The 24,445-nt window shown below is 40.6% G+C and overlaps 1 protein-coding gene across 3 annotated transcripts in view; it reads right to left on the bottom strand.

The window, feature by feature from the left end:
* CSE1L (chromosome segregation 1 like) overlaps positions 1-24,445 on the bottom strand; it is a 50,390-nt gene that overhangs the window by 4,673 nt on the left and 21,272 nt on the right. For all 3 annotated transcript variants that reach the window (XM_024238516.3, XM_063720430.1, NM_001132449.2), the window contains 16 exon segments: positions 23,456-23,563; positions 21,980-22,072; positions 19,797-19,964; positions 19,553-19,682; positions 17,424-17,489; positions 16,751-16,953; positions 15,224-15,308; positions 13,688-13,749; positions 8,101-8,237; positions 6,860-6,963; positions 4,147-4,244; positions 2,846-2,996; positions 2,497-2,705; positions 1,401-1,498; positions 1,218-1,303; positions 143-224 (listed from right to left, as the gene is read on the bottom strand). In XM_024238516.3, coding sequence (XP_024094284.2) covers positions 143-224; positions 1,218-1,303; positions 1,401-1,498; positions 2,497-2,705; positions 2,846-2,996; positions 4,147-4,244; positions 6,860-6,963; positions 8,101-8,237; positions 13,688-13,749; positions 15,224-15,308; positions 16,751-16,953; positions 17,424-17,489; positions 19,553-19,682; positions 19,797-19,964; positions 21,980-22,072; positions 23,456-23,563 — 1,880 coding nt within the window.

Below are 24,445 nucleotides of genomic sequence, written 5' to 3'. Positions count from 1 at the left end.
AATACCTAAGAATATTTTGAAAACCATAGACGCTCTCTCCATACCAAGAACCACATCATCATCTATAAGACAGAGATACTGATTTGTACTAAAAAAAGTCAAAACATTTTCTTCCTTTAAAAAATAATAAAAACAAACTTACTTTGGTTGTATACCATCAAATATTTCTTGTAGTGCTAGTGCCCCATATTTTATGCAATACAAATTAATAAAGACTAAAAAACCTGTTGAAAGAAGATGCAGAATATCAGCATAGAGAACTCAGATCTAAGTCTGCAAAATAAACCTATGCATAATCATTAACATCCAAAGGCTGTGGCATCAATACTTGCCTTCTAGTAAATAGAAAACTTGTCTATCATAGACCTTTACATGCTGTCTTTGATTTATATTTCCTTATAATATTCTTTCTACTGAAAAAATGTTTTGGTATCCAACCATAAACCAACCTCTGGAACACAATATGACTGACACTAACTTAATGTTTGGAGAACACAAACATCTTAAAATATTTTCTTTTTTCTTGTGAGAAGGTTTCACTCTATCACCTAGGCTGGGTGCAGTAGCGTGATCACAGCTCATGCAGCCTTAACTTCCCAGGCTCAAGTGATCCTCCCACCTCAGCCTCCTGAGTAGCTGGGACTACAGGCACACACCACCATGCTTGGCTGTTTTGTAGAGACAGGGTCTTACCATGTTGCCCAGGCTGGTCTTTAACTCCTCGGCTCAAGGAATACTCCCACTTCCACCTCCCAAACTGCTGGGATTACAGATGAGAGCCACCGCACCAGGCCCTTAAAATATTTTTTTTTTTGAGACAGGGCCTCACTCTATCACCTTGGATGGAGTGCAGTGGGTGTGATCTTGGCTCACTGCAGCCTCAACCTCTGGGACTTAGGTGATGCTCCCACTTCAGCCTCCCAAGCAGCTGTGACTACAGGCACATGCCACCATGCCTGGCTAATTTTTTTGTACTTTTCGTAGGGACAGGGTTTCGCCATGTTGCCCAGGCTGGTCTTGAACTCCTGAGCTCAAGCGATCCGCCTCTCTTGGCCACCCAAAGTGCTGCGATTACAGGCGTGAACCTCCATACATGGCCAAGTATTTTTTGCATAAAGTTTAAAACAGATAAAAAATGTATCTGCAACCATAAAGTCTAAGGGTTTTAGCTACCTTCTTTCATTACTTCTGCAGAAAATCAAGATGATTTTACTTACTCTTGATAAACTTGGTTGTTTTGGAATTCTGAAGTCTCTGGAATAGCAGAATGAAGATTTGTTTCCTATATTGGTCAACTGATTCACTAAAGAATTTAAAAAAATCAACAATATAAATTTAGCACTTTTCTGAGCACCTAACAAAATTTCTAAATAAATGCACAAAGTTCTAGTCATACTCACGGAGGCATGTGCTCTATTATACTGTTTAGAAGATAAAAACCTTGGTGGTCATTTGCTTTGGATGCAATCAGCTTCTGAAAGACACCTAGTAACCCAGGCTGTTAAGAAATGAGATCCAACAGAAAATGGTTAACAGGAATAATTATTCGAAAAGTTAAACATGATATATGTCTTAAAACAGAGTTCATACTGTAATAATCTATCCTTTTCTCTTTTATTATTTCTGAAAAATATGGGGAAAAATTCCTCCCACATAGCCATTAAAGTAATTTTTTTTTTTTTTGAGACGGAGTTTCACTCTTACTGCCCAGGCTGGAGTGCAATGGGGCGATCTTGGCTCACTGCAACCTCTGCTTCCCAGGTTCAAGCGATTCTCCTGCCTCAGCCTTCCGAGTAGCTGGGATTACAGGCACGTGCCACCACATCCACCTAATTTTTATTTTTAATAGAGTCAGGGTTTCGCCATGTTGGCCAGGCTGGTCTTTAACTCCTGACCTCAGGTGATCTGCCCACCTCGGCCTCCCAAAGTGCTGAGATTACAGGTGTGAGCCACCACGCCTGACCAAAGTTAAGTTCTTAAAATCAACCTGTTTGGCTCTGTTTTTAAAATTTTCCATCATGGATATAAATAACTAAAGGATATAGAATTCTAATAAAACATACCATAACATTTTCTACTAATTATTTCCCTTTTTATTATTATTATTATTTTTTTAAGAGACAGGGTCTAGCTCTGTTGCCCAGGATGGAGTGCAATGGTGAGATCATGGCTCACTGTAGCCTTAAACTCCTGGGCTCAACCGACCCTCTCACCTTAACCTCCCAAGTAGATGGGACCACAGGCATGCTCCACTGTGTCCAGCTAATTAAAAAGCTTTTTTTTTCCTTTGTAGAGATAGATCTCACCACGTTGCCCAGGCTGGTCTTAAACTCCTCGGCTCAAGGGATTCTCCCACTAGAGGCTCCCAAAGTGGTGGGCTTGAGACACTGCCCCCAGCCTTAAATTTATTTTAAATAAAAAAATTTCAAACATCTGCCATCCCCAGTTTCTCCAAGCTACTTTATAAAATTACAGTTATATCAAAACCTGACTCACAATTTTGTCAGCTGCAGCACTTGCTATTGTGTTTGAACCGCGTTCTAAGAATGCTTGGAGAAGCCTCACTAGAGCAGGAATATTTCCTGTTCTTTCCCAAAGCACTGGCTGAAGGAGATGAGGAAATAAGGCCATATAGGAAGATGGGATGTCATTTTTGTGTGTTTCCAGAAGCAAAGACATCACTTGAAAGACGTATGGAATAAATTCTGTTGATAAAAGTAAAAACAGAGCTGTGAGCTTCAGAAGGAATGACTGACACAAAAGGTCCACATCGCTTAGGTAGGCTACATTTTATAGCCATGTTAATTTTATTCCATTACAAAGAAAATAATTTCCGTTAACTTACCTTGCACATCATTTTGTAAGATTTCAGTAAACACCAAAAACAAAGCCTCCTCAAAATTTACAACAGCAGCAGGGTTAGCTTTGCAAGTTATTCTTATGGATAAACATATTGCTTCAAACATGTAGTGATTAAAGTGAGGTTTGCTTGGGTTCTGCAATTAAAAAAAAAAGCTAATTATGCTAATAATCCACACCTAACCTTTATAAAACACATTTAAAATAGAGGCCATCTTATTTTTTAAAAATTAAAATTAAGAAAAAAATACCAATTATACCAATCTAGTGCTTGTTCATTTGAATTTTTTTTTAAATGGCCCAAAGTCCACCATGAAAAAAAATACTTCAGAGTTACAGAGTTGCTTATACAAACCTCAGCTCCCAGAGCTGTAAGTAACTTGTCTTAAACCCACGTGCCCTTGCAGAGAAGAAATACTAAGTCCTAGTAATGCCACTAGCCTTAACTTCTGTGGGCCTCAATGTCTATGTCTACTGAGTGATGATCCCCCAAATGAGTAGTTTTTTATGTTCTTTTTAAGCAACAAAACCCCATTTTTCTTTAAACAAGTTCTTAGAAGGCTATTAGCATACAAATCTGACTCAATCAGAACATGAGATTGTATACATATGGGAGGCAGAGACTTGGGTTCCCTCCCCGCTCCATCCCTCAAGGCCCTAAGTAGTCCAAAGACCCTTAGCCCTAACTCGGTTGAACAATAATCACTCTGTTCTCCAAAATCCCTCCAACACTTCCTATGAATTGATCTAATTCTCATAAGATCAAGAATAGCATCTAAAAAGGAATTCTGTCAGCCTTAAACAGATTTTTCATTTTCTAAAACTCAGTGTTAATAAACATGAATCCAAGTATCTGTAAAATTTTGATCAAAGAGTAAACTTTCCTTTTGAGAAATAAGAGTAAGGAAGAAAAGACAACACAAAGGATTTTAATCATCATTTCATAGAAGTCCAGACAGCCTCTTTTATATCCATTTAGTGCAAAGCCTACTTAACTCCATTTAAGGTAATTTTGGATCATCTGCACTTTCTTTTTCAAAAATAAACATGTTACTCTTGTAATGAGAATGAAAATGTATTCAAGCTTCTAGCATATACTTAAAGGTGACTGCTATTATGTCTCCAATCTAACAGCATGCCCACACTTTCAGAAAAGTCCATTAGTGGCTGGTCAGTAAGAATTCACAGACCTTCTCTAAAGCTTCACGAAATGCCAAAGAGTTCTGAGGCCCAAACAGTTTGGAGCAAATAAAAAAGGAACCCCACTTTCAAAATTGGCTCTATTACCTTACTAACAGCTAATAGCTTCTGTGTAAGCTGAGTGATGAGAGTAGGGATGTAGGGGATTATGGCTTCTTGTAGGAGAGAAAAACTTCTCATGATAGCTGTAAAATATAAAAACAGCAAAAACAAATAGAGTTTAGTTAAACTTCAGAATAAGAGAGCGACTGGGGGGAAAAAAGCGCACTAATTCATCAACTAAATTTTAAGATGCTTAGACAACCCCAAGATAGCGCTCTACATTTAAAAATAATCTAAATTTCCCTTCCTTTTAAAATTAGGACAACAGGGGTTGGCAACAAAATTTAGCTGGGAAATACTGAGTATTTCTAGAAGGCTCAAGGTTTAAAAAATAATTAAAGAGGTTGACTAAGAGGAACAAACAGTGAGCTGACATGAATGGAGCAGGTGAGTCTGAGAGAGAACTGTTTGGGGTCTCTTTCTCTTAGAAATCAGTAGCAGAGGCCATGCTTGGTGGCTCACACCTATAACCCCAGCAGTTTGGGAGGCCGAGGCTGGCAGATCACTTGAGGCCAGAGTTTGAGACCAACCTGGCTAACATGGCAAAACCCATCTCCATTAAAAATAGCACAATTAGCCAGGTATGTGGTGCATGTCTGTAGTCCCAGCTACTCAGGAGGCTGAGGCTTGAGAATCGCTTGAACCTGGGAAGTGGAGGTTGCAGTGAGCCAAGATCATGCCACTGCACTCCAGCCTGGGAGACAGAGCGAGACTCCCTCTCTCTCACAAAAAAAAAAAAAAAAAAAAAGAAAAAAGAAATCAGCATCAGAAAATGTTTAGCCCTAGCATAAAGGAAACATGATCACAAACTACAGGAAACTGAAAGAGAAAACTGCCTATCTACCTCCCTCAAAAAAAGAGAGATTAGGAGTCTAAAAAAATTCTAAAAATACATGTAAAGCCACAGAGAGTCCAAATTGCAAAAATATTGCTCAAAAGTAAGACCATAAATGGGTTAAAAATAGGAAGCATGGGAGAAAAATAAATTTGTCAGCTAAAAATGTATGAAAGCTCTTTCCACAAATAACATTTCCAAAATAAATGTTTACTAAGCAGAGCCCCAAATACATGCCAAGCATAAAGGACAGAAAGCTATCTGCTCTTGCCTCCTGAACTCTGCACATCATGTTTCCTCCTCTACCGGAGCCAAAGACTCATCCACCCTTCAACAGATTGCTACCTATCCCTCACACCTAACATTCAGTTAGGTCATATCTCAGCTTAGACATCACTTCCTAGAGAAAATCTTTCCCTGACCTGTGTTAAAAGGGTTAGAGGATAAATTGGTGCTCCTCCACTAGGCTGGCGCAGAATTATTTCATTCACTCATACAACCGTACAGAGAAGGTATTACATACTGTGTATTCTTACATACCCTAAAAACACAGTAATGAAGATTACAGACTAGTTAGCTGCTCTCATAGAAATGGACATTAAGTCCGGGCGCAGTGGCTCACACCTGTAATCCCAGCACTTTGGGAGGCCGAGGTGGGTGGATCACCTGAGGTCGGGAGTTCAAGACCAGCCTGACCAACATGCAGAAACCCCGTCTCTACTAAAAATACAAAATTAGCTGGGCGTGGTAGCACCCGCCTGTAATCCCAGCTACTCAGGAGGCTGAGGCAGGCGAATCGCTAGAACCCAGGAGAGTGAGGCTGCAGTGAGCTGAGATTGCACCATTGCACTCCAGCCTGGGCAGCAAGAGTGAAACTCCATCTCAAAAAAAAAGAAAAAAGGACATTAAACAATAGTAATTACACAATTATACATCATTGTTGGGGGAAGGATAGCGCTGGAAACATACACCCAGATACACACATCCACTCTAGGATTTCTGATCCAGACTGGAAGGATCAGGGAGTTTCTCTGAAAAGTGCTTCCTACGACCCAATGTGCTAGGCTTTTGGGATGCAACAGTGAAAAACACTGAGACTGTCTCTAAATTCAGAGCTGGCACCAGGACACCCAATTAATATAGTGCCTGGTGGATGGATACACCAGCCTGTGGATGGATACAGCTGCCTGTGTCCTTGGCAGTATGTAAGACATGATTTGTGTAGAGTCTACCACAGGCACCCACATTTCACCCCTACCTAGGTGAGCATGCAGTTAATAAATGTTGCATGATCTCTTCTTTGCCTTAAAGAAACTCAATCTAGGGAAGGAAAAAAGGGCTTTGCTTCATTTTCTGTAATGAGAGGTTCCGTATCAAATTAAGATTACTGTTGGCCAGGTGCAGTGGCCTCTATCCCAGCACTTTGGGAGGCTGAGGCAGGCAGATATTTGAGGTCAGGAGTTTGAGACCAGCCTGGCCAACATGGCAAAACCCTGTCTCTACTAAAAATACAAAAATTAACCGGGCATGGTGGAGCGCGCCTGTAATCCCAGTTACTCGGGAGGCTGAGGCAGGAGAATTGCTTGAACCCAGGAGGGAGAGGTGGCAGTGAGCTGAGATCAAGCCACTGCACTTCAGCCTGGGCAACAGAGCAAGGCTCCATCTCAAAAAAAAAAAAAAAAAGAGATTACTGTTAGTAGTAAACAAGATAATGTTTTTCATTTTGAAATATCTAAACTAACGTACTGCTTGTTAAACATTATCTGGTTCATAGACTGTATAACCTGAAGTATAACTCAGAGTGCTCACCCTTACAATCTCAGATTGGATACCTGTAGTCTGCACACCAGGGAAACAGCCTACCTTTCATAATATATTCATTTTCTGAAGAGCCAGGAAGTGTGAGAGCTTTGAAAAGGTTTGTTAGCAGAATCTCAACAAACGGTGCGATTTCTGCAGCTGTAAAGCTATAGATGAAAAAACAGCTTTCAGTCACTACCAACTCTTGAGCTTGTCACTGCGGATTACCCTTGGCAACAACTATGTCACCCTTCTCAGCATAAAACTGAGCCATCTCCCACCACTGACAATTGACAGCACCACTGACAATTGACAGACAGTTTAGGAAAATAATTTTTTTTACATGTGCTCATGTTAGACTCCCAAGAAGGCACATCGAGAACCAACACAACTGAACCAAAAAACCAGCTAAACCCAACATCTAAAGTTGGAACAGTTATCCCTGGTTTATATCCATTACCACTGAGAAAGAACTCAGAATCTCAGGGTACTCTGTCATTTATTTTGTTTTTGGAGGTGGAGCAAGATTCAGAACTGTTTTCTGGATAAATTATGGGCCTGAAGATAGGTACTGGCTTGACTCACCTCAAAGGATGTCCTTTCTACCCTTAATTGGCCACTGAGAGTATCTGTACTTCAAGTTCTTGATGAAGGAAAGAACCTAGAACTGTTTTCCATCTCTTACCCAAAGCTCAGTTTCAAGAAATAATACTGTTGAATAGTGGCCTGAAAGACATTCAGACCATCCATTCCTCTACATTTCATTCTGGTTCAGGCCAGAAGAGCTATTTTCTTGGCTCCTAGTGAATTACTTTCATTCGGTTAGGTCATATCTCAGAAATAAGTGACATTACGCAAATAGCCACATGAAAATGACTGTTACATGATGTTGCTGAGAACACTACTACTACTATTGTATAGTATTCTCTGCTTTAACTTTTATCTCATAGACCCTGTGAAAATTTTAACTCCCTAAGTTTCCCTCTTTGCCTTGGCTGCTAAGAGACTCCAAATAAAATTTGGAGTTTGTTGAACTACTATATAGGATCCTTTGACACACATTTCTGTTTATTAACTTTATCTCAGTTATTTTCCTTGGCTCCAGTTTATTTAATTGTATTGTCATAATGCAGCTATTTTAGTAAGCAGCCTCAAATCCTTTTAGAATGAGACAGAGTATAAAGGAATAAAAAGCAGACATTTGTTTTCCTACTAGTGAAATTATGAAAACATTCAGAGGTATCTTTGACCAGCACAGTACAGCCCCTACCCCAGGCTAAAAAACTTTAGAATAAAATACTCACAGAGTGGCATTGTTAGGCCCTCGCATAGTAAAGAGCCGTTCAAGAGCATGAGCTGCGTAAGTATGAACAACAATACTTTCAGCTTGAAGATGATTAATCAAGAGAGGAATCGAGACTAAAAGATGTTCTTTTGGCACCTAAAAAACACAATAATAAACATGCTCTAAATGCAATGATTCCTATTTGAGTAAAAGACAATTGGAAGAGAAGGGCCTGTTGATTTAAAGAACAATTTGCTATTTTTAAGCTCTGTTATAACAGGAGATGATGCTGCCCAGAAATCAAAACTTTTACTTGCACATAATCGTTCAATTTCCACTTTCTAAATTCTCCTTTTCAGAGCACAGAACTACGAGGATAACATCTTACAGACAAATCAACATACCATAAAATAATAATATCACTGAGAAGCAGACTAAGATTTCACCAAACTTAAGAATCATCACTAGCAGATATTTCTTGAAAAAGTTATTTAACCTTTTTGTGTCTCATTTTTTGTTCTCTTCCCACCCCCAAAAAGCAACAAATATAAGAACAATCTTCATTAAAACCCTCTAAATTTGAAACATTCATTAGTCTAAACTAGAAAAACCTGCTGGGTGTGGTGGTTCATTCCTGTCTATAATCCCAATACTTTGGGAAGCCAAGGTAGAACAATTGCTTAAGCCCAGGAGCTCAAGACCAGCCTGGGCAACATAGTGAGACCCCATCTCTATTAAAAAAAAAATTTAAATAAAAAATTGGCTGGGCATGGTAGTGAATTCCTGTAGTCCCAGCAACTTGAGAGGCTGAGGTAGCTGGATCGCTTTAGACACTAAATGAATAACTCAAAAATGATGTCAGGCCGGGCACAGTGGCGGCTCACACCTGTAATCCCAGCACTTTGGGAGGCCGAGGCGTGTGGATCACGAGGTCATGAGATTGAGACCATCCTGGCTAACATGGTGAAACCCCGTCTCTACTAAAAATACAAAAAATTAGCCAGACGTGGTGGCATGCACCTGTAGTCGCAGCTACTCGGGAGGCTGAGGCAGAAGAATCGCTTCAACCCAGGAGGCGGAGGTTGCAGTGAGCTGAGACTGCACCACTGCACTCCAGTGTGGGCAACAGAGCGAGACTCCATCTCAGAAAAGAAAAAAACAAAAACAAACAAAAAAAGATGTCTCAAAAAAAAAAAAAAAGTTAAGGACAAACAGTCATGATGTAGCTGGGTATGGTGGAGCATGCCCGTAATCCCATCAACTAGGGAGGCTAAGGCAGGAGGATCGCTTGAGTCCAGAACTTCCTGGCTGAAGTAAGCTATGATCGCACCACTGCACTCCAGCCTGGGCAACAGAGCAAGACCCCATTCTCAAAATAAAACAGAAAAGGCTGGGCGCAGTGGCTCACGCCTGTAATCTCAGCACTTTGGGAGGCCAAGGCGGGCAGATCACAACGTCAGGAGATCGAGACCATCCTGGCTAACACAGTGAAACCCCGTCTCTACTAAAAAATACAAAAAAAATTAGCTGGGCATGGTGGCAGTCGCCTGTAGTCCCAGTTACTCGCGAGGCTGAGGCAGGAGAATGGCATGAACCCAGGAGGCGAAGCTTGTAGTGAGCCAAGATCATGCCACTGCATGACTTGATCGTGTTACTGCACTGAGTGACAGAGCGAAGACTCCGTCTCAAAACAAACAAACAAACAAAAAACAGAAAAATGAAACCCACAGTATGATGTCATTTATACAAACAAAAATTTAAAACCTAGGCCAGGCGTGGTGAATCACAACTATAATCCCAGCACTTTGGGAGGCCGAGGCGGGTGGATCACCTGAGGTCAGGAGTTCGAGACCAGCCTAGCCAAGATGGCGAAACCCTGTCTCTACCAAAAAATTGCTGGGTGTGGTGGTGGGCACCTGCAGTCCCAGCTACTTGGGAGGCTGAGGCAGGAGAATGGCTTGAACCTGGGCAACAGAGCAAGACTCCATCTAAAAAAAAATTAAAACCTACAGCATACTAAATAATTTCTGCAGAAACACAAACACGTAGTGAAAGTGTAAAAAAAGCATGGCTTGAACCTGGGCAACAGACCAAGACTCTATCTAAAAAAAAAAAATTAAAACCTACATAATACTAAATAATTTTTGCAGAAACATAAACACGTAGTGAAAGCATAAGAAAAGCACTTCCATGGGTGTAAAATACACTGAATTCATTACAGTAATTACCTATAGAGAGAAAGGGACTGACTGGGCAGGGAGCACCTGGAGTACCTCCATTGTATATGTATGTATACATAAATATGGCCTGGAGTTTTAAGATTTGTGAGGATTATTTCAGTAATCATCATATTGTTTTATTACTGCTTGTGTGTTTAAAATAAAGGAATAAGATGAGTGCACATTTTGATTTTTTCCTCAGTACAATTAAAGTGACCTAGGCGTTAAGAATCAGAAGAAAAACTACACGTTCTCTAAAAACTAAGATCAATAATCAGATAGAAAAATGGGCAAAAGAATATGAATTCACAGTTCACAGAAAAGAAATGAAAATGGACCCTTCAAATGGTAAGATGCTTAACTGAACTCAAAATAAAACAAACGTAAATTAAAACTGCAATGAGATACCATTTAAGATAGGCAAAATTCCAACATACTCTAACTGGGGAAGCAGGTATTCTCTATAGTTTTTCTCAATTGATTTTTTAAAAGTAATGCAATATGGCTGGGTGTGGTGGCACGTGCCTGGGTTCCAGCTACTCAGGAGGCTGAAAGTGGGAGGACTGCTTGAGCCCAGGAGTTCAAGGCTGCAGTGAGCTGTGGTCATGTCACTGCACTCCAGCCTGGGCGACAGAACGAGACCCTGTTTCAAAAAATAAAGAAATGGGCCGGGCGTGGTAGCTCACGCCTATAATCCCAGCACTTTCGGAGCCGAGACAGGGGTGGATCACCTGAGGTCAGGAGTTTGAGACCAGCCTGGCCAACATGGTGAAACCCTGTCTCTTCTAACAATACAAAAATTGGCTGGGCATGGCGGCAGGCACCTGTAATCCCAGCTACTCAGGAGGCTGAGGCAGGAGAATCACTTGAACCTGGGAGGCGGAGGCTGCAGTGAGCCGAGATCGCACCACTGTACTCCATACTCCAGCCTGGGCAACAGAGCGAGACTACCTCTCAAAAAAAAAAAAAGAGAGAGAGAAAAACAATAAACTAAGTAAGAAGTATAAAAAATTAGCCAGGTGGTGTGGCACATACCTATAGTCTTGGCTACTCAGGGAGGCTTAGGCAAAAGGGTCACTTGAGCCTACAAGTTCAAGGCTGCAGTGAGCTATGATCATAGCAGTTCACTCTAGACTGGGCAACAGACAGTGAGACCTTGTCTCAAAAATAAATGAATAAGGCCGGGCGCAGTGGCTCACGCCTGTAATCCTAGCACTTTGGGAGGCCGAGGCAGGCAGATCGCCTGAGGTCGGCAGTTCGAGACCAACCTGACCAACATGGAGAAACCCTGTCTCTACTAAAATTACAAAATTAGCCAGGCATGGTGGTGGATGCCTGTAATCCCAGCTACTCAGGAGGCTGAGGCAAGAAAATCGCTTGAACTCGGGAAACGCATGTTGCGGTGAGCCGAGATCGTTCCATTGCCAGGGCAATGAGAGCGAAACTCCATCTCCAAAAAAAAAAAAAAAAGAATAAAACAAAAATAAATAAATAAAATGGCAAAATTTCTATTATGTAAAGTATATCTCAATTTTTAAAATGCTATTTAAAAAATGTTGACAATGTAACGTTCTCCTTCATCTGAATCCACTGATCTGTATTAACATCATTAAAAATGGATAACCAGGGCCAGGCGTGGTGCCTGACGCCTGTAGTCCCAGCTACTTGGGACGCTGAGGCAGGAGAATGGTGTGAACCCAGGAGGCGGAGCTTGCAGTGAGCAAAAAACAAACAAAAACAAAACAAAACAACCAGATATTGTGTATATCCTGATGAAATGAAACAGTAAGTATACCTATGATGCTTTCTTGTGTCACCCCCGACCAAGGAATCTAAGTCTAATCAAGCCCCCAGATTTACCAATATAGAAATATGGGGACTAGAGGGACAGACAACATAAACTTCAGGAGACCCTTGAACAACACAGGTTTGAGTCTTGCTCTGTTGTCCAGGCTGGAGTGCAATGGCATGATCTTGGCTCATTGCAACCTCCGCCTCCTGGGTTCAAGTGATTCTCATGCCTCAGCCTTCCAAGTAGATGGGATTACAGGCATGTGCCACCACACCCGGCTAATTTTTGTATTTTTAGTAGATACGGGGTTTCGTCATGTTGGCCAAGGTGGTCTCAAACTCCTGACCTCAAACGATCTGCTTGCCTCAGCCTCTCAAAGTCTTGGGATTACAGGCACAAGCCACCGTGCCTGGCTGGATTTGTTTTAGACCAAATGCAAATAGAAAACAGTATTCCTGGGATGCAAAATCTCTATGTGGAAGGCTGGCTTTTCATATATGAGGATTCTGCAGGGCCAAATGTGGGACCTAAGTATGCATCAATTTTGGGATATTCAGGCGTCCTGGAACCAATACCCCTTGAATACTGAGGGATGACTGTATACCATTAGGATGCAATCAGCCAAAAGTAAAATGTGAGAAAGTCTCTAAGATAAATGAGTGTTTTCGCCAACAACAAGCATAAGAAAGGGTAGAGGCCAGGTGCAGTGGCTCATGGCTGTAATGCCAGCACTTTGGGAGGCCAAGGCTGGTGGATCACCGGAGGTCAGGAGTTTGAGACCAACCTGGCCAACATGGGGAAACCCCATCTCTACTAAAAATACAAAAAATCAGCCAGGCGTGGTGGCAGATGCCTGTAATCCCAGCTACTAGGGAGGCCAAGGCAGGAGAATCACTTGAACCCGGAAGGCAGAGGTTACAGTGAGCTGAGATCACGCCACTGCATTCCAGCCTGGGTGACAGAGTGAGATCCGTCTCAAAAAAATATTAAAAATTTTAAAAAATAAAATAAATAAAAGAAAAGGAAGGCAGTTGGGTGCAGTGGCTCACACCTGTAGTCCCAGCACTTTGGGAGGACGAGGTAAACAGATCACCTGAGGTCAGGAGTTTGAGACCAGCCTGCTCAACATGGGGAAAGCCCATCTCTACTGAAAATACAAAAAATTAGCTAGGTGTGGTGGCAGGTGCCTGTAATCCTAGCTATTCAGGAGGCTGAGACAGGAGAATCATGTGAACCCAGAAGGTGGAGGGTGCAGTGAGCCAAGATGGTGCCACTGCACTCCAGACTGGGTGACAGAATGAGACTCCATCTCAAACAAAAAGTGGGAGAGAAGGACCTCTCTGTTGTAAATTAAGAGACTTAAGACACAATCAACTGTAAGCAATGTGTGGACATTATCTAGATCCCAATTCTATTACTATTATTGCAAAAAGACATCTGAGGAAAATTAAGCATGGTCTAAAATTTTAAGTTATAAAGAAATCATTGTTAATTTTGTTAGATGTGGATATAAAATGACTGCACAGTAGACGAGAAGGTGGTACATAATAAAACTCTTAAAGAGATTAAGTGGCGTGTAACAAAAAGCTACTTACTTGATTTCTAAAAATCATAATATATTTGATACCGTCAGCTTTAAGGACAGGAAATTCATTCACTATTAAAAAAACAGAAAGCCACAGTTACTTAAGTGGTAAGGATCATTACTTCCAAATTAGTGACATCATCAGAGTTATAAAAAAAGATAAAATGTCAAGTAATTAAAGCACAGTTAATTATATTATGATTTACTATTTAGTCATTAATTTTGGTAGGATTATAAATAATTTTATTTTTCCCCATGCCTGTTTCATGACAAAGGAACACATATTATATAATTGAGTAAAAATGAGCTGGACCATGCATCGGTGAGCATGTCTACCTACATTCCCAGAAGTGAAGCTATTCTGAATTAGAAACGTCTCTCTAGATGGAATTTGCTTTACATTATTCTAGTGGGTAGGGAAATAAATTAATGAAAGGAATAGATCACTAAATGGTAATAATTCTTGAAGCTAGATGATGGTCCCATGGGAGCTCATTACAATATTCTCTTCACCTTTGGGTGTATATAAATTTCCTACATTAAAATTTTTTTTTAAAAAAAGGAATATATCTGGATCTAGATCAATACATTCATAAACATCAGAAACTATCCTTAATTTTTTTTTTTGAGATGGAGTCTCGCTCTGTATCCCAGGCTAGAGTGCAGTGGCACGATCTCGGCTCACTGCAACCCCTGCCTCCTGGATTCAAGCGATTCTCCTGCCTCAGCCTCCGGAATAGCTGGGATTACAGGCACGCACCACCATGCCCGGCTAGTTTTTGTATTTTTAGTAGAGACGGGGTTTCACCATTTTGACCAGGCTGGTCTCAATCTCTTGACCTCACGATCCTCCCGCCTCAGCCTCCCAAAGTGCTGGGATTACAGGTGTGACGCCCGGCCAAAAGATATCCTTAATATTTATCAATTTTCTAGTACTTTGAAATGTACTCCAATTTTTAAGAACTCATCTTTCAAATAAAAAAAGAAGCCAATGTATAATTCTTATTTATACACTAGGTAGCAAAGCTGAGTTACAGTTTAGTTGTACTTATTCCTATTTTCCTCCTAATCAAGCAATATTTTCTTTATCAATAATTAATTTCACATGGACAAGATCTGGGGAAACCATTTGAGATTTTATTCAATAAAAGAAATAATAGGCAGGGCATGGAGGCTCACGCCTGCAATCCCAGCACTTTGGGAGGCTGATGCAGGTAGATCACCTGAGGTCAGGAGTTTGAGACCAGCCTGGCCAACATTGGGAAACCCCGTCTCTACTAAAAATACAAAAATTAGCCGGGCATGGTGGTACGTGCCTGTAGTCCCAGCTGCTTGGGAAGCTGAGGCAGGAGAATCGCTTGAACCCAAGAGGCGGGAGTTGCAGTGAGCGGAGACTGCGCCACTGCACTCCAGCCTGGGTAACAGAGTAAGACACCGTCTCAAAAGAAAAAAAAAAGAATGAAAGGGAACAAGGATAGGAAGCCGTTTTTTGAATTGCAGGTATAGTGTGGTAAGCTATAAAAAAAGCAAGAATTTCACAACTCACCATTAGCTGATTTTAAATCAGGGAGGATGTGATTCACAAAGAACTCAGTTAGGTTTACAAGTTCATTTGCTTGTGTAATTCCATGCTGAAAAGCAAATTCATAACATGGTAAAATAACAAAATACCTGCATATATCTACCACATTAGAAATTCAGGCAATTTTAGAAAACCATGTTAAAATGGAGATGAACACTTCAAAATACAAACTGCTTATGTATAAAATGAGACTGTACTGGCTGTGTACAGGAGCTCACAGCTGTAATCCCAGCACTTTAGGAGGCCGAGGCGGGTAGATCACTTGAAGTCAGGAGTTCAAGACTAGCCTGGCCAACATGGCAAAACCCCGTCTCTACTAAAAACACAAAAAATTAGCCAGGTGTAGTTGCATGCACCTGTAATTCTAGCTACTCGGGAGGCTGAGGCACAAGAATTGCTTGAACCCGGGAGGCAGAGGTTGCAGTAATCTGAGATGTTGCCATTGCATTCCAGCCTGGATGACAGAGCAAGACAATGTCTCAAAAAAAAAAAAAAAAAGAGAGATGAACACTTCCAAACACGAACTGCGCTTAGGCCAGGCAAGGTGGCTCACGCTTGTAATCCCAGCACTTTGGGAGGCCGAGGCAGGTGGATCACCTGAGGTCAGGAGTTCAAGAACAGCCTGACCAACATGGAGAAACCCCGTCTCTACTAAAAATGCAAAATTAGCCAGGGTGGTGGCACATGCCTGTAATCCCAGCTACTTGGGAGGCTGAGGCATGAGAATCGCTTGAACCCGGGAAACGGAGGTTGCGGTGAGCCAAGATCGTGCCATTGCCCTCCAGCCTGGGCAACAAGAGTGAAACTCCGTCTCAAAACAAAACAGCAACAACAAAACACAAACTGCTTATGTATAAAATATAAAATAAGACTATACTGTCTAGTCACGGTGGCTCACACCTGTATCCCAGCACTCTGGGAGGCTGAGGTGTGAGGATCACACGAGGTCAGGAATTTGAGACCATCCTGAACAATATGGTGAAACTCTGTCTCTACTAAAAATACAAAAATTAGCCAGGTGTTTTAGTGCACACTTGTAATCCCAGTTACTTGGGACACTGAGGCAGGAGAGTCGCTCGAACTCGGGAGGTGGAGGTTGCAGTGAGCTGATATCGCGCCACTGCACTCCAGCCTGGTGACAAAGCGAGACTCTGTCTCAAAAATATAAAAATGTAAAATAAGACTATACTAATAGACAATAAAGAAACTTTCCTAAATTGAAGAATAGCTAAGTTTAAGTTAAGCATATTTTATACAGCAGGTCTCAGCTAAGGTAACAAGTGTGGCATCTATCAATTTTCTGGTCTATAAGAAACTTAAATGCTCAATACATCAACATAAAGCCATCTTCAGAGATTATATAAATCTTAATCAGAATTAATAGGTTATCTGGCAGAGCAGGCTCTATTATCAGAGATGTTATTTCTTTTTGACTTGTGCGGGTGTCACTGATGTCTGTTTTAGAAACAAAACCAAATTAAAAATATTTACCTTCTGTGTTTGGGCTTTTGATGCCAAAGATGTCACTAGGTAGATGGCTGCATCTTTGTGTTTCCAGTTGACAGATGGATTTTTTGCGTATTCCTGCAGCATGGAATTAACATAACCAGAGAAGATTCCTGTCACAGGTCCCTCAAAAAACTTGCATAATCCTCGTACCAGATCACAAGCAGCCCTGCGTCTAGTATCAATATCTACGAAATGAAAAGAAAATATATTATGGGGAAAAAAAACAACTACCAACAAACTGATCCAATTTATAAGAAAACAAATTGCCTGGAATAATTTGGCTATGATTGTAAAATGAAAAAAAAAAAAAGAACAAAAAACAAAGAGCCACCCAATAGCTATCAGCAACACAAACAATGAAAAAAACATTCCCCCCCCAAGAAATACAAAATCAAAACGAAACTAAAGAGGCCACAGAGTCACAGAATTTTGATAAATACTAACTATGTAAGAATAGACAAATGATTCCACTTTTGATATTTTCATTCAGGTCGTATAAGAGCTTTTTAAGACAAGTTGAAGGACAACAGTTCTCAATGAAAGTCCGCTGAAAAAACACTCTTATTCTCAATACCACTTCTCCCATTTACTAGAAAGAGACCACCTTAAAACTAGCTTGCTAAGAGACTAGTAACTAAAAAACCAAGATACACACCAGATCCTTCCAAATCTCTCCTTATGTACTCCTCAGAATTATCTTCAAATGCTTCTTCATCAGCAGCTACAAGGAGAGATGATATTTCAGATAACACTCCAAAAGACATCACTGTACTTTACAGCTGAGAATGCAGAAGAGTATGTAGAACTGCCTTGTTCTACAGCAAAGAATTCTTTCCCATCAGATGACTACTTCATATACTCTTAATCATTATCTAGAGCAGCAAATGCTACCCTGAAAGGTGAGGTATTAGGTAATTCACACAACTATGAGATAGGCTCACTTGTTCTAATGTGACAGTTTCCCCAGAATTGGATTACACCTGCAACTGTCAAAAATGTTAGGGATCAATATCAGAATGCTAACTTTTAATTTCACCAAATAAGAACATTAAAAAACCAACAACCTAATTTTAAGCACTATTATTTCATTAAAGTCATTTCAACAACAAATAAGTAGACAATGTCAGATCTGGCCGGTATGGTGGCTCACACGTGTAACCTAGCACTTTGGGAGGCTGAAATGGGAGGATCGCTTGAGCTCAGGAGTTTGAGACCAGCCTGGTCAACACAGCGAGATCTCATCTCTATTTTTATCATATAAATTAAAAAAAAAAAAAGTCTATACACACACACACACACACACACACTGCAGTTGTGTGATCATGTCTCACTGCAGCCTCCACCTCCTGAGCTCAAGCAAAACTCCCACCTAAGCCACTTGAGTACCTGGGACCACAGGCCCATGCCACCATACCCAACTAATTTATTTCTTGTAGAGATAAGGTTTCGCCATTTTGGCCAGGCTGGTTTTGAACTTCTGGGCTCAAGTGTTCCTGCCACCTCAGCCTCCCAAAGTGTTGGGATTAAAGGTATGGGCCACCACACCCAGCCAGAAGATTTATCCTTTAAACATATTTTTATGAAAACACAACAGGAAATAAAATCTCACGCTATATTGTCCTTAATTTCCTTATTTTGTTCCAGACGTAATTTGAGAACCACTGATCTAATAACTATTTTGATATAAAACACAATCTTGACCTGGCATGGTGGCTCATGCCTGTAATCCCAGCACTTTGGGAGGCTGAGGCAGAAGGATTGTTTGAAGCCAGGAGTTCGAAACCAGCCTGCGCAACATAGGAAGACCCCCATCTTTATAAAAAAATAAAAAATTAGCTGAGCATGGTGGTGCACGTCTGTAGTCACAGCTACTCAGGAGGCCGGGGTGGGACGATGACTTGAGCCTGGGAAGTTGAGGTTGCAGTAAGCCATAATTGTGCTACTGTACTCCAGCCTGGGTGACAGAGTGAGACCCTGTCCCCAAAACAAAAAACACAATCCCTCCCACCTTCATTACTTGTTCTTCACAACTGTTAGAACAACGACATACATTTTATAAATATAGGCTCTTAGCACTATAGTTTAATCTTAAGCACAAACTAAGTGGGCTTCAACCTTGTATTTATAAAGTTATTTCTATTCTCAAGTCGATTGTTTAAAAACAGCTATTTCTGGGCAAGGTGGCTCAGAAATGCAATCCCAGCACTTTGGGAGGCTAAAGCAGGTGGACTGCTTGAGCTCAAGAGTTTGAGACTACCCTGAACAACATAGTGAAACCCTGTCTCTACCAAAAATACAAGAAATTAGCCAGGCATGGTGATGTGTGCCTGTGGTCCCAGCTACTCAGAAGGCTGAGGTAGGAGGATCACTTGAGCCTGGGAGGCTAAGGCTGCAGTGAGCCAAGATTGCACCACTGCACTCCAGCCTGGGTGACAGAGCGAGACCCCTGTCTCAAATAAATATATAAATAAATAAAGCCAGCTAAAAATTCATTGAAACAATAAATGAAACAAAATCAAATTCTTTCTCTAAATAGAAATTCCAGATAGTTTATCTTCTTAGTGTAAAGGAATTTTTGAAGTCTTATTTAATATTTCCATGAGAAAACCCTCACACAGCAAAACAAAACTCATTACAGATACTACATTTTCTGTCTTGGTTTAGAAAATAAGAAATAAATGATATACAAGTTTTATCCAGTAATAAATGAATTAGACTGAATATGTTACAAAAAACAAACACAGACCTAGTAAATTTACACTAATATACTTTTGCCATAATTACCTCTAAATTCCATGTTAGGCACAATAACCTTTTCACAGATACTCGTCAGCGTGTTCTGGTCCTCAAATAGATTCTTATAATGAGGTCTCTCACAAACTGAAGCCAGAAATTGAATTGCATTACTTACCAACTGGAACAAAACACAAAAACAGGAATATTTTTAAAAGCAAAACTCAACAGCTTATTTCTTGGGGGAGATAGGGAGAGAATGTCTTTTAATTATTTGTCTCCACCATCATCTTACCAAATCATATTTAACCTCTTGACCCGTTGTAACTAGTAAATTCCAGATGGCTGTAACAAAACGAGGCAGGTATCGCTGGAATTCTTCATCGTACTTTTGTGCATAGAGTGCGGCATTATCACAAATCTGGGATTTTAAGAGCTCCAATAAGCCAGCTTCCTCTTCATCCTCACATAAAAGAAAACAAAAACTCCAACATACAACTCTAATGCTAACATAAATAAGAGGAGTAACTGAAATTCCCGAACTAGACTCTTTATCAATTAAATCCAAATCAAATCAGTTAGTGTAAACTACAGCTATGCCATCATCAATCTTTTCACCAAGTCTTTCAAATAAGTTGCTGAATTACAAAATATTTCCATATTAGATTCAAACAGTATATTCTGACTGAGTGTAGTCGCTCACGCCAGTAATCCCAACCCTCTGGGAGGCTGAGGCTGGAGGATGGCTTGAGGTCAGGAGTGGTTTTTTTGTTTGTTTGTTTTTTGAGACGGAGTCTAGCTCTGTTGCCCAGGCTGGAGTGCAGTGGCGCAATCTCAGCTCACTGCAAGCTCTGCCTCCTGGGTTCATGTCATTCTCCTGCCTCAGCCTCCCGAGTAGCTGGGACTACAGGCGCCCGCCATCACACCTGGCTAATTTTTTTTTTTTTTTTTTTTTTTTTAGTAGAGACGGGGTTTCACCGTGTTAGCCAGGATAGCCAGGATGGCCTTGGCCTCCCAAAGTGCTGGGATTACAGGCGTGGGTCACTGTGCCCAGCCAAGCCCAGAGTTTTGAGTCTAGCCTGAGCAACACAGCAAGCCCCTAAAATAAAAAAAATCAGCTGGGCATGGTGGTGCACACCCATAGTCCCTGCTACTTGGGAGGCTGAGGTGGGAGGATCACTTGAGCCCAGGGAGGTCGAAGCTGCAGTAAGCCATGATCATGCCACTGCACTCCAGCCTTGGTGACAGAGTGAGACAGGGGAAGACATCAGAGCGAGAACAAAAACCAAAGCCAAAACCAAAACTCCCTCACACTGATTACTCAAGGCATAAATAGGGATGTAAGACGACACAAGGTAGCACACAGTTAACTGGCAAAAAGGTCCTTGTAAGAATTCTATCCAAAAAATTTCCTTGTGAGTTTTGTGTGAAGAAAAGTTTTGTTTTCTGAAGGAGTGTTTTTCCCTCCCATTGGACTGAAATAATTATTTTATGAGAGCTACATCTTTTAAAGTTCCTATTAATATAGTCAAACTCTTGAGACAAAATCTGTTGTACAACAATAGTAACAATTTCTTTCTGTACCCCACTCTTAAAACCTGATTTGAATCACCAATTCTAATTTTTAGTTTATTTGGTATTGAAATATTTTTAATATTTTGTCTTTTGTCTCTTCGGAAAGAAGGTCATAAATATATTAACAAATGAGTAGCACAGAATAAGTGTTATATGTTTAAAAGTACACAATATAAAACTCATATCAGAAATCTTTACAAATTACAATCTTTTACCATTTTCTCTCTTTCTTGAGCTGTGGATAATTTTTTCTTTTTTTGAGACAAGGTCTTCCTCTGTCTCCCAGGCTGGAGTGCAGTGGCATGGTCACAGCCCATTGCAGCCTTGCCCTCCTGGGCTCAAGGTCAAGGGATCCTCACAACTAAGCCTTCTGAGTAGCTGTGACCATTAGCATGAGCCAACACGTCTGGCTAATTTTATTTTTATTTTTTTGTAGAGATGGGGGTCTCCTTACACTGCCCAGGCTGCTCTTGAACTCCTGGGCTCAAGGGACCCTCCCACCTTGGTCGCCCAAAGTGCTGGGATTACAGGTGTGAACCACCATGCCTAGCCAGATGATTTTTAAAAAGGGGCTACCATTATAGAGTTTTAAGTTTTCTTAGTATCTTCAATGAAAAATAATTTTATTTCATGAAATATCCACAATGTCACTACTTTAAAGACTTACTTTCAATAATGTAATGAAACAGCCTTATCTGTATACTATGGCTTAAGCCAGACCCATGCTAAGAGTAATTCTGTATATTACACACACCAAACATGTAACATCAAATAGAATCAAATATTATTACAGTATTGAAATTTTATCTTTTAACAATGCAAGAGTAAACAGGTTTCCAGATTGTAGCCAAATAACTCTTAATGAAAGAAAAAGACCACTCAGGCAACATTTTAAATACTTACATCAGTTTGTAAAAGCTTATTATCCAATGTTAAGAGAGTATGAAAATTATTCATCCAAGTTTCCATATTATCTTCAAAAAATTCAGGAAGATCCTACAGAATAAACACTGACTTGAAACTTTTGATTAAAATATTAAGAACACTACTTTTGTAAGTTCCCTCACCACGTGGACAAAACATTTTATACATAGGCTTCACAGCCCGAGCATTACCTATTCTGACAAGAATTCTCTGCTCCAGCTACATCTGGCAGCTGCATAAAGCATTCTGACTTCTGCCTCTGTTTGTATGCTATAAATGATGCCACCTCTAGTTCTCGTCCTAATCTAAATCTTCCTTCAAGGTTCAGCTAAGACTATATGAAGACTTTCCTTACAAAGCTCAAGCTCAGTGCATACTAATATATCCCCTTTCTTTTCTGAACTACGTTTATTGTAAGATGACCACCAAGGCAGACAAACTAATTGTCTTATAGTTACTGATTTCTTGTGGCATAGTACTGCCTTCTTAATGAGGGTACAAGCCCTCTGAGGGTAGATTACGCCTCTTTCCTTGGTCTCCCTGCTGGACAAGTTATCAAGAGCTTCATTAAACCTGACTTCTCAGAATTCAAAAGGTGTAAGCAAAAACAGTAGTACTCATTTAAGTAAGAACTTCTCAAACTGCTATCCAGCTGAACACTGATATGGGACATGTCCTTTTGGGCTGTTCATCTCCTGTTCTAGCTAAAACAACCCAATTTCCTTTTGGGGAATGCTTTCCCTACCACTACGAGTTTATTCATGTTGTGAAGGTAAGTCCAGGTACTGGCTACAAACAATGAATGGGCTAGGTCCTCCTTGCATCACAGTATAGCAACAATTTGTACCAATTAACACCCCTTTCTTGGTCCTGAATCTTGAATTAATGATTAAGAACAGAAAGAATGATTGGAGGCCACTATCTCAGTAGCAACAGGGTAACTAGGCATTCCCTGCTATAGCCCTGTGGCTATGTTTCCTCTGAAATACTACTAGTTCTTACCCCTTTCAAAGTCTGGTACTTCAAGCCTTTTGTCTCCCTCATATGGCTTCCAATAAAAGTCCTTTTGTGTAAACTGGACAGCAACCCCTAACCAAAACATGATTCCCCAAATGTTACCCATATAAATGAATGAAAGAGGAAGGCCTCAGAAATCTAGCTTCTTAATGCCACCAGTAAAACAGTGTACAGGGTGACTCTCCAAGAGTGAGTTAGGATGTGGGGTTTTGCTAACCTACTAGATATAAGAGAATACTGCTTTTTTCCATGAAACATCTCATTAGCATCTGTAGAAACTACTGTAAAACAGAACACTATAGATAAATAGGGGGAGTCAGAAAAAACCTTTTCTTTCAGAAAAATCAATACTGGCAAAAAAGTCTTTATCAAACAGAAAGAAAACTCTATTTAAAATCAAAGAGTAAGAACCAAAAGCAAGAAATCAAATGAACTTACCTGAAAGTTTAAACTATAGAACAATTTTGAGATCAGGATCAGGGAAGAAAACAGAATCCTCAGGGCAGAGGCATCATTTGCATGGGTACTGCAGAGTTCAATAGTGGCCTTGGAAAGGAATTTAGCAACATGGTTGTAGTGCATCGTAAACCCAGCATGCTGATCTTAGTGAAATAGCCTTGCACTAAGCTGAGACTATTCATATTTTATTTATTCATTTATTTTTTTGAGACAGAGTCTCGCTCTGTCACCCAGGCTAGAGCGCAGTGGCACAGTCTCGGCTCACTGCAAGCTCCGCCTCCTGGGTTCAGGCCATTCTCCTGCCTCAGCCTTCCAAGTAGCTGGGACTACAGGAGCCTGCCACCACGCCCGGCTAATTTTCTTTTTTTTGTATTTTTAGTAGAGACGGGGTTTCACCACGTTAGCCAGGGTGGTCTCGATCTCCTGACCTCGTGATCCTCCTGCCTCGGCCTCTCAAAGTGCTGGGATTACAGGCGTGAGCCACCATGCCCAGCCTTGGCTTTTAAATAATACAGTCACTTAAGAGATTGTGAAAAATAAGTTAAAGTATGTATTTTTGAATTGTTCATAATGGCACTAAAAAGTCCAATGTTAATATTCTGAACTACGTCTTCCCAGTCTGTGCATACATAAAAATATATTACACAAAACTATCTTTATATGCTCTTATTAAACAATTCATCTGCCACTTGGTATTTAGGTTGTTTCCAATTCTTTATTATTCTAAATGCAATTAACAGGTTTTACTGGCCAGGCCCAGTGGCACAGGCTGTAATCCCAGCATACTTGGAGAATTGCTTGAACCAGGGAGGCAGAGGTTGCAGTAAGCAAGAGCGAAACTCCATCTCAAAAAAAAAAAAAAAAAAAAAAAAAAGAGAGAGAAAAAGCAGCCAGGCATGGTAGTGTGCACCTGTAGTCCCAGCTACTTGGAATGCTGAGCTGGGAGAATCACCTGAGCTTGGGTAGTTG

This window comes from Pongo abelii, chromosome 21, assembly GCF_028885655.2.
Source record: "Pongo abelii isolate AG06213 chromosome 21, NHGRI_mPonAbe1-v2.0_pri, whole genome shotgun sequence".
In the NCBI taxonomy this organism is placed as follows: Eukaryota; Metazoa; Chordata; class Mammalia; order Primates; family Hominidae; genus Pongo; species Pongo abelii.
Note: the sequence above shows the minus strand (reverse complement) of the source record. Positions and strands in the feature narration are given on the sequence as shown.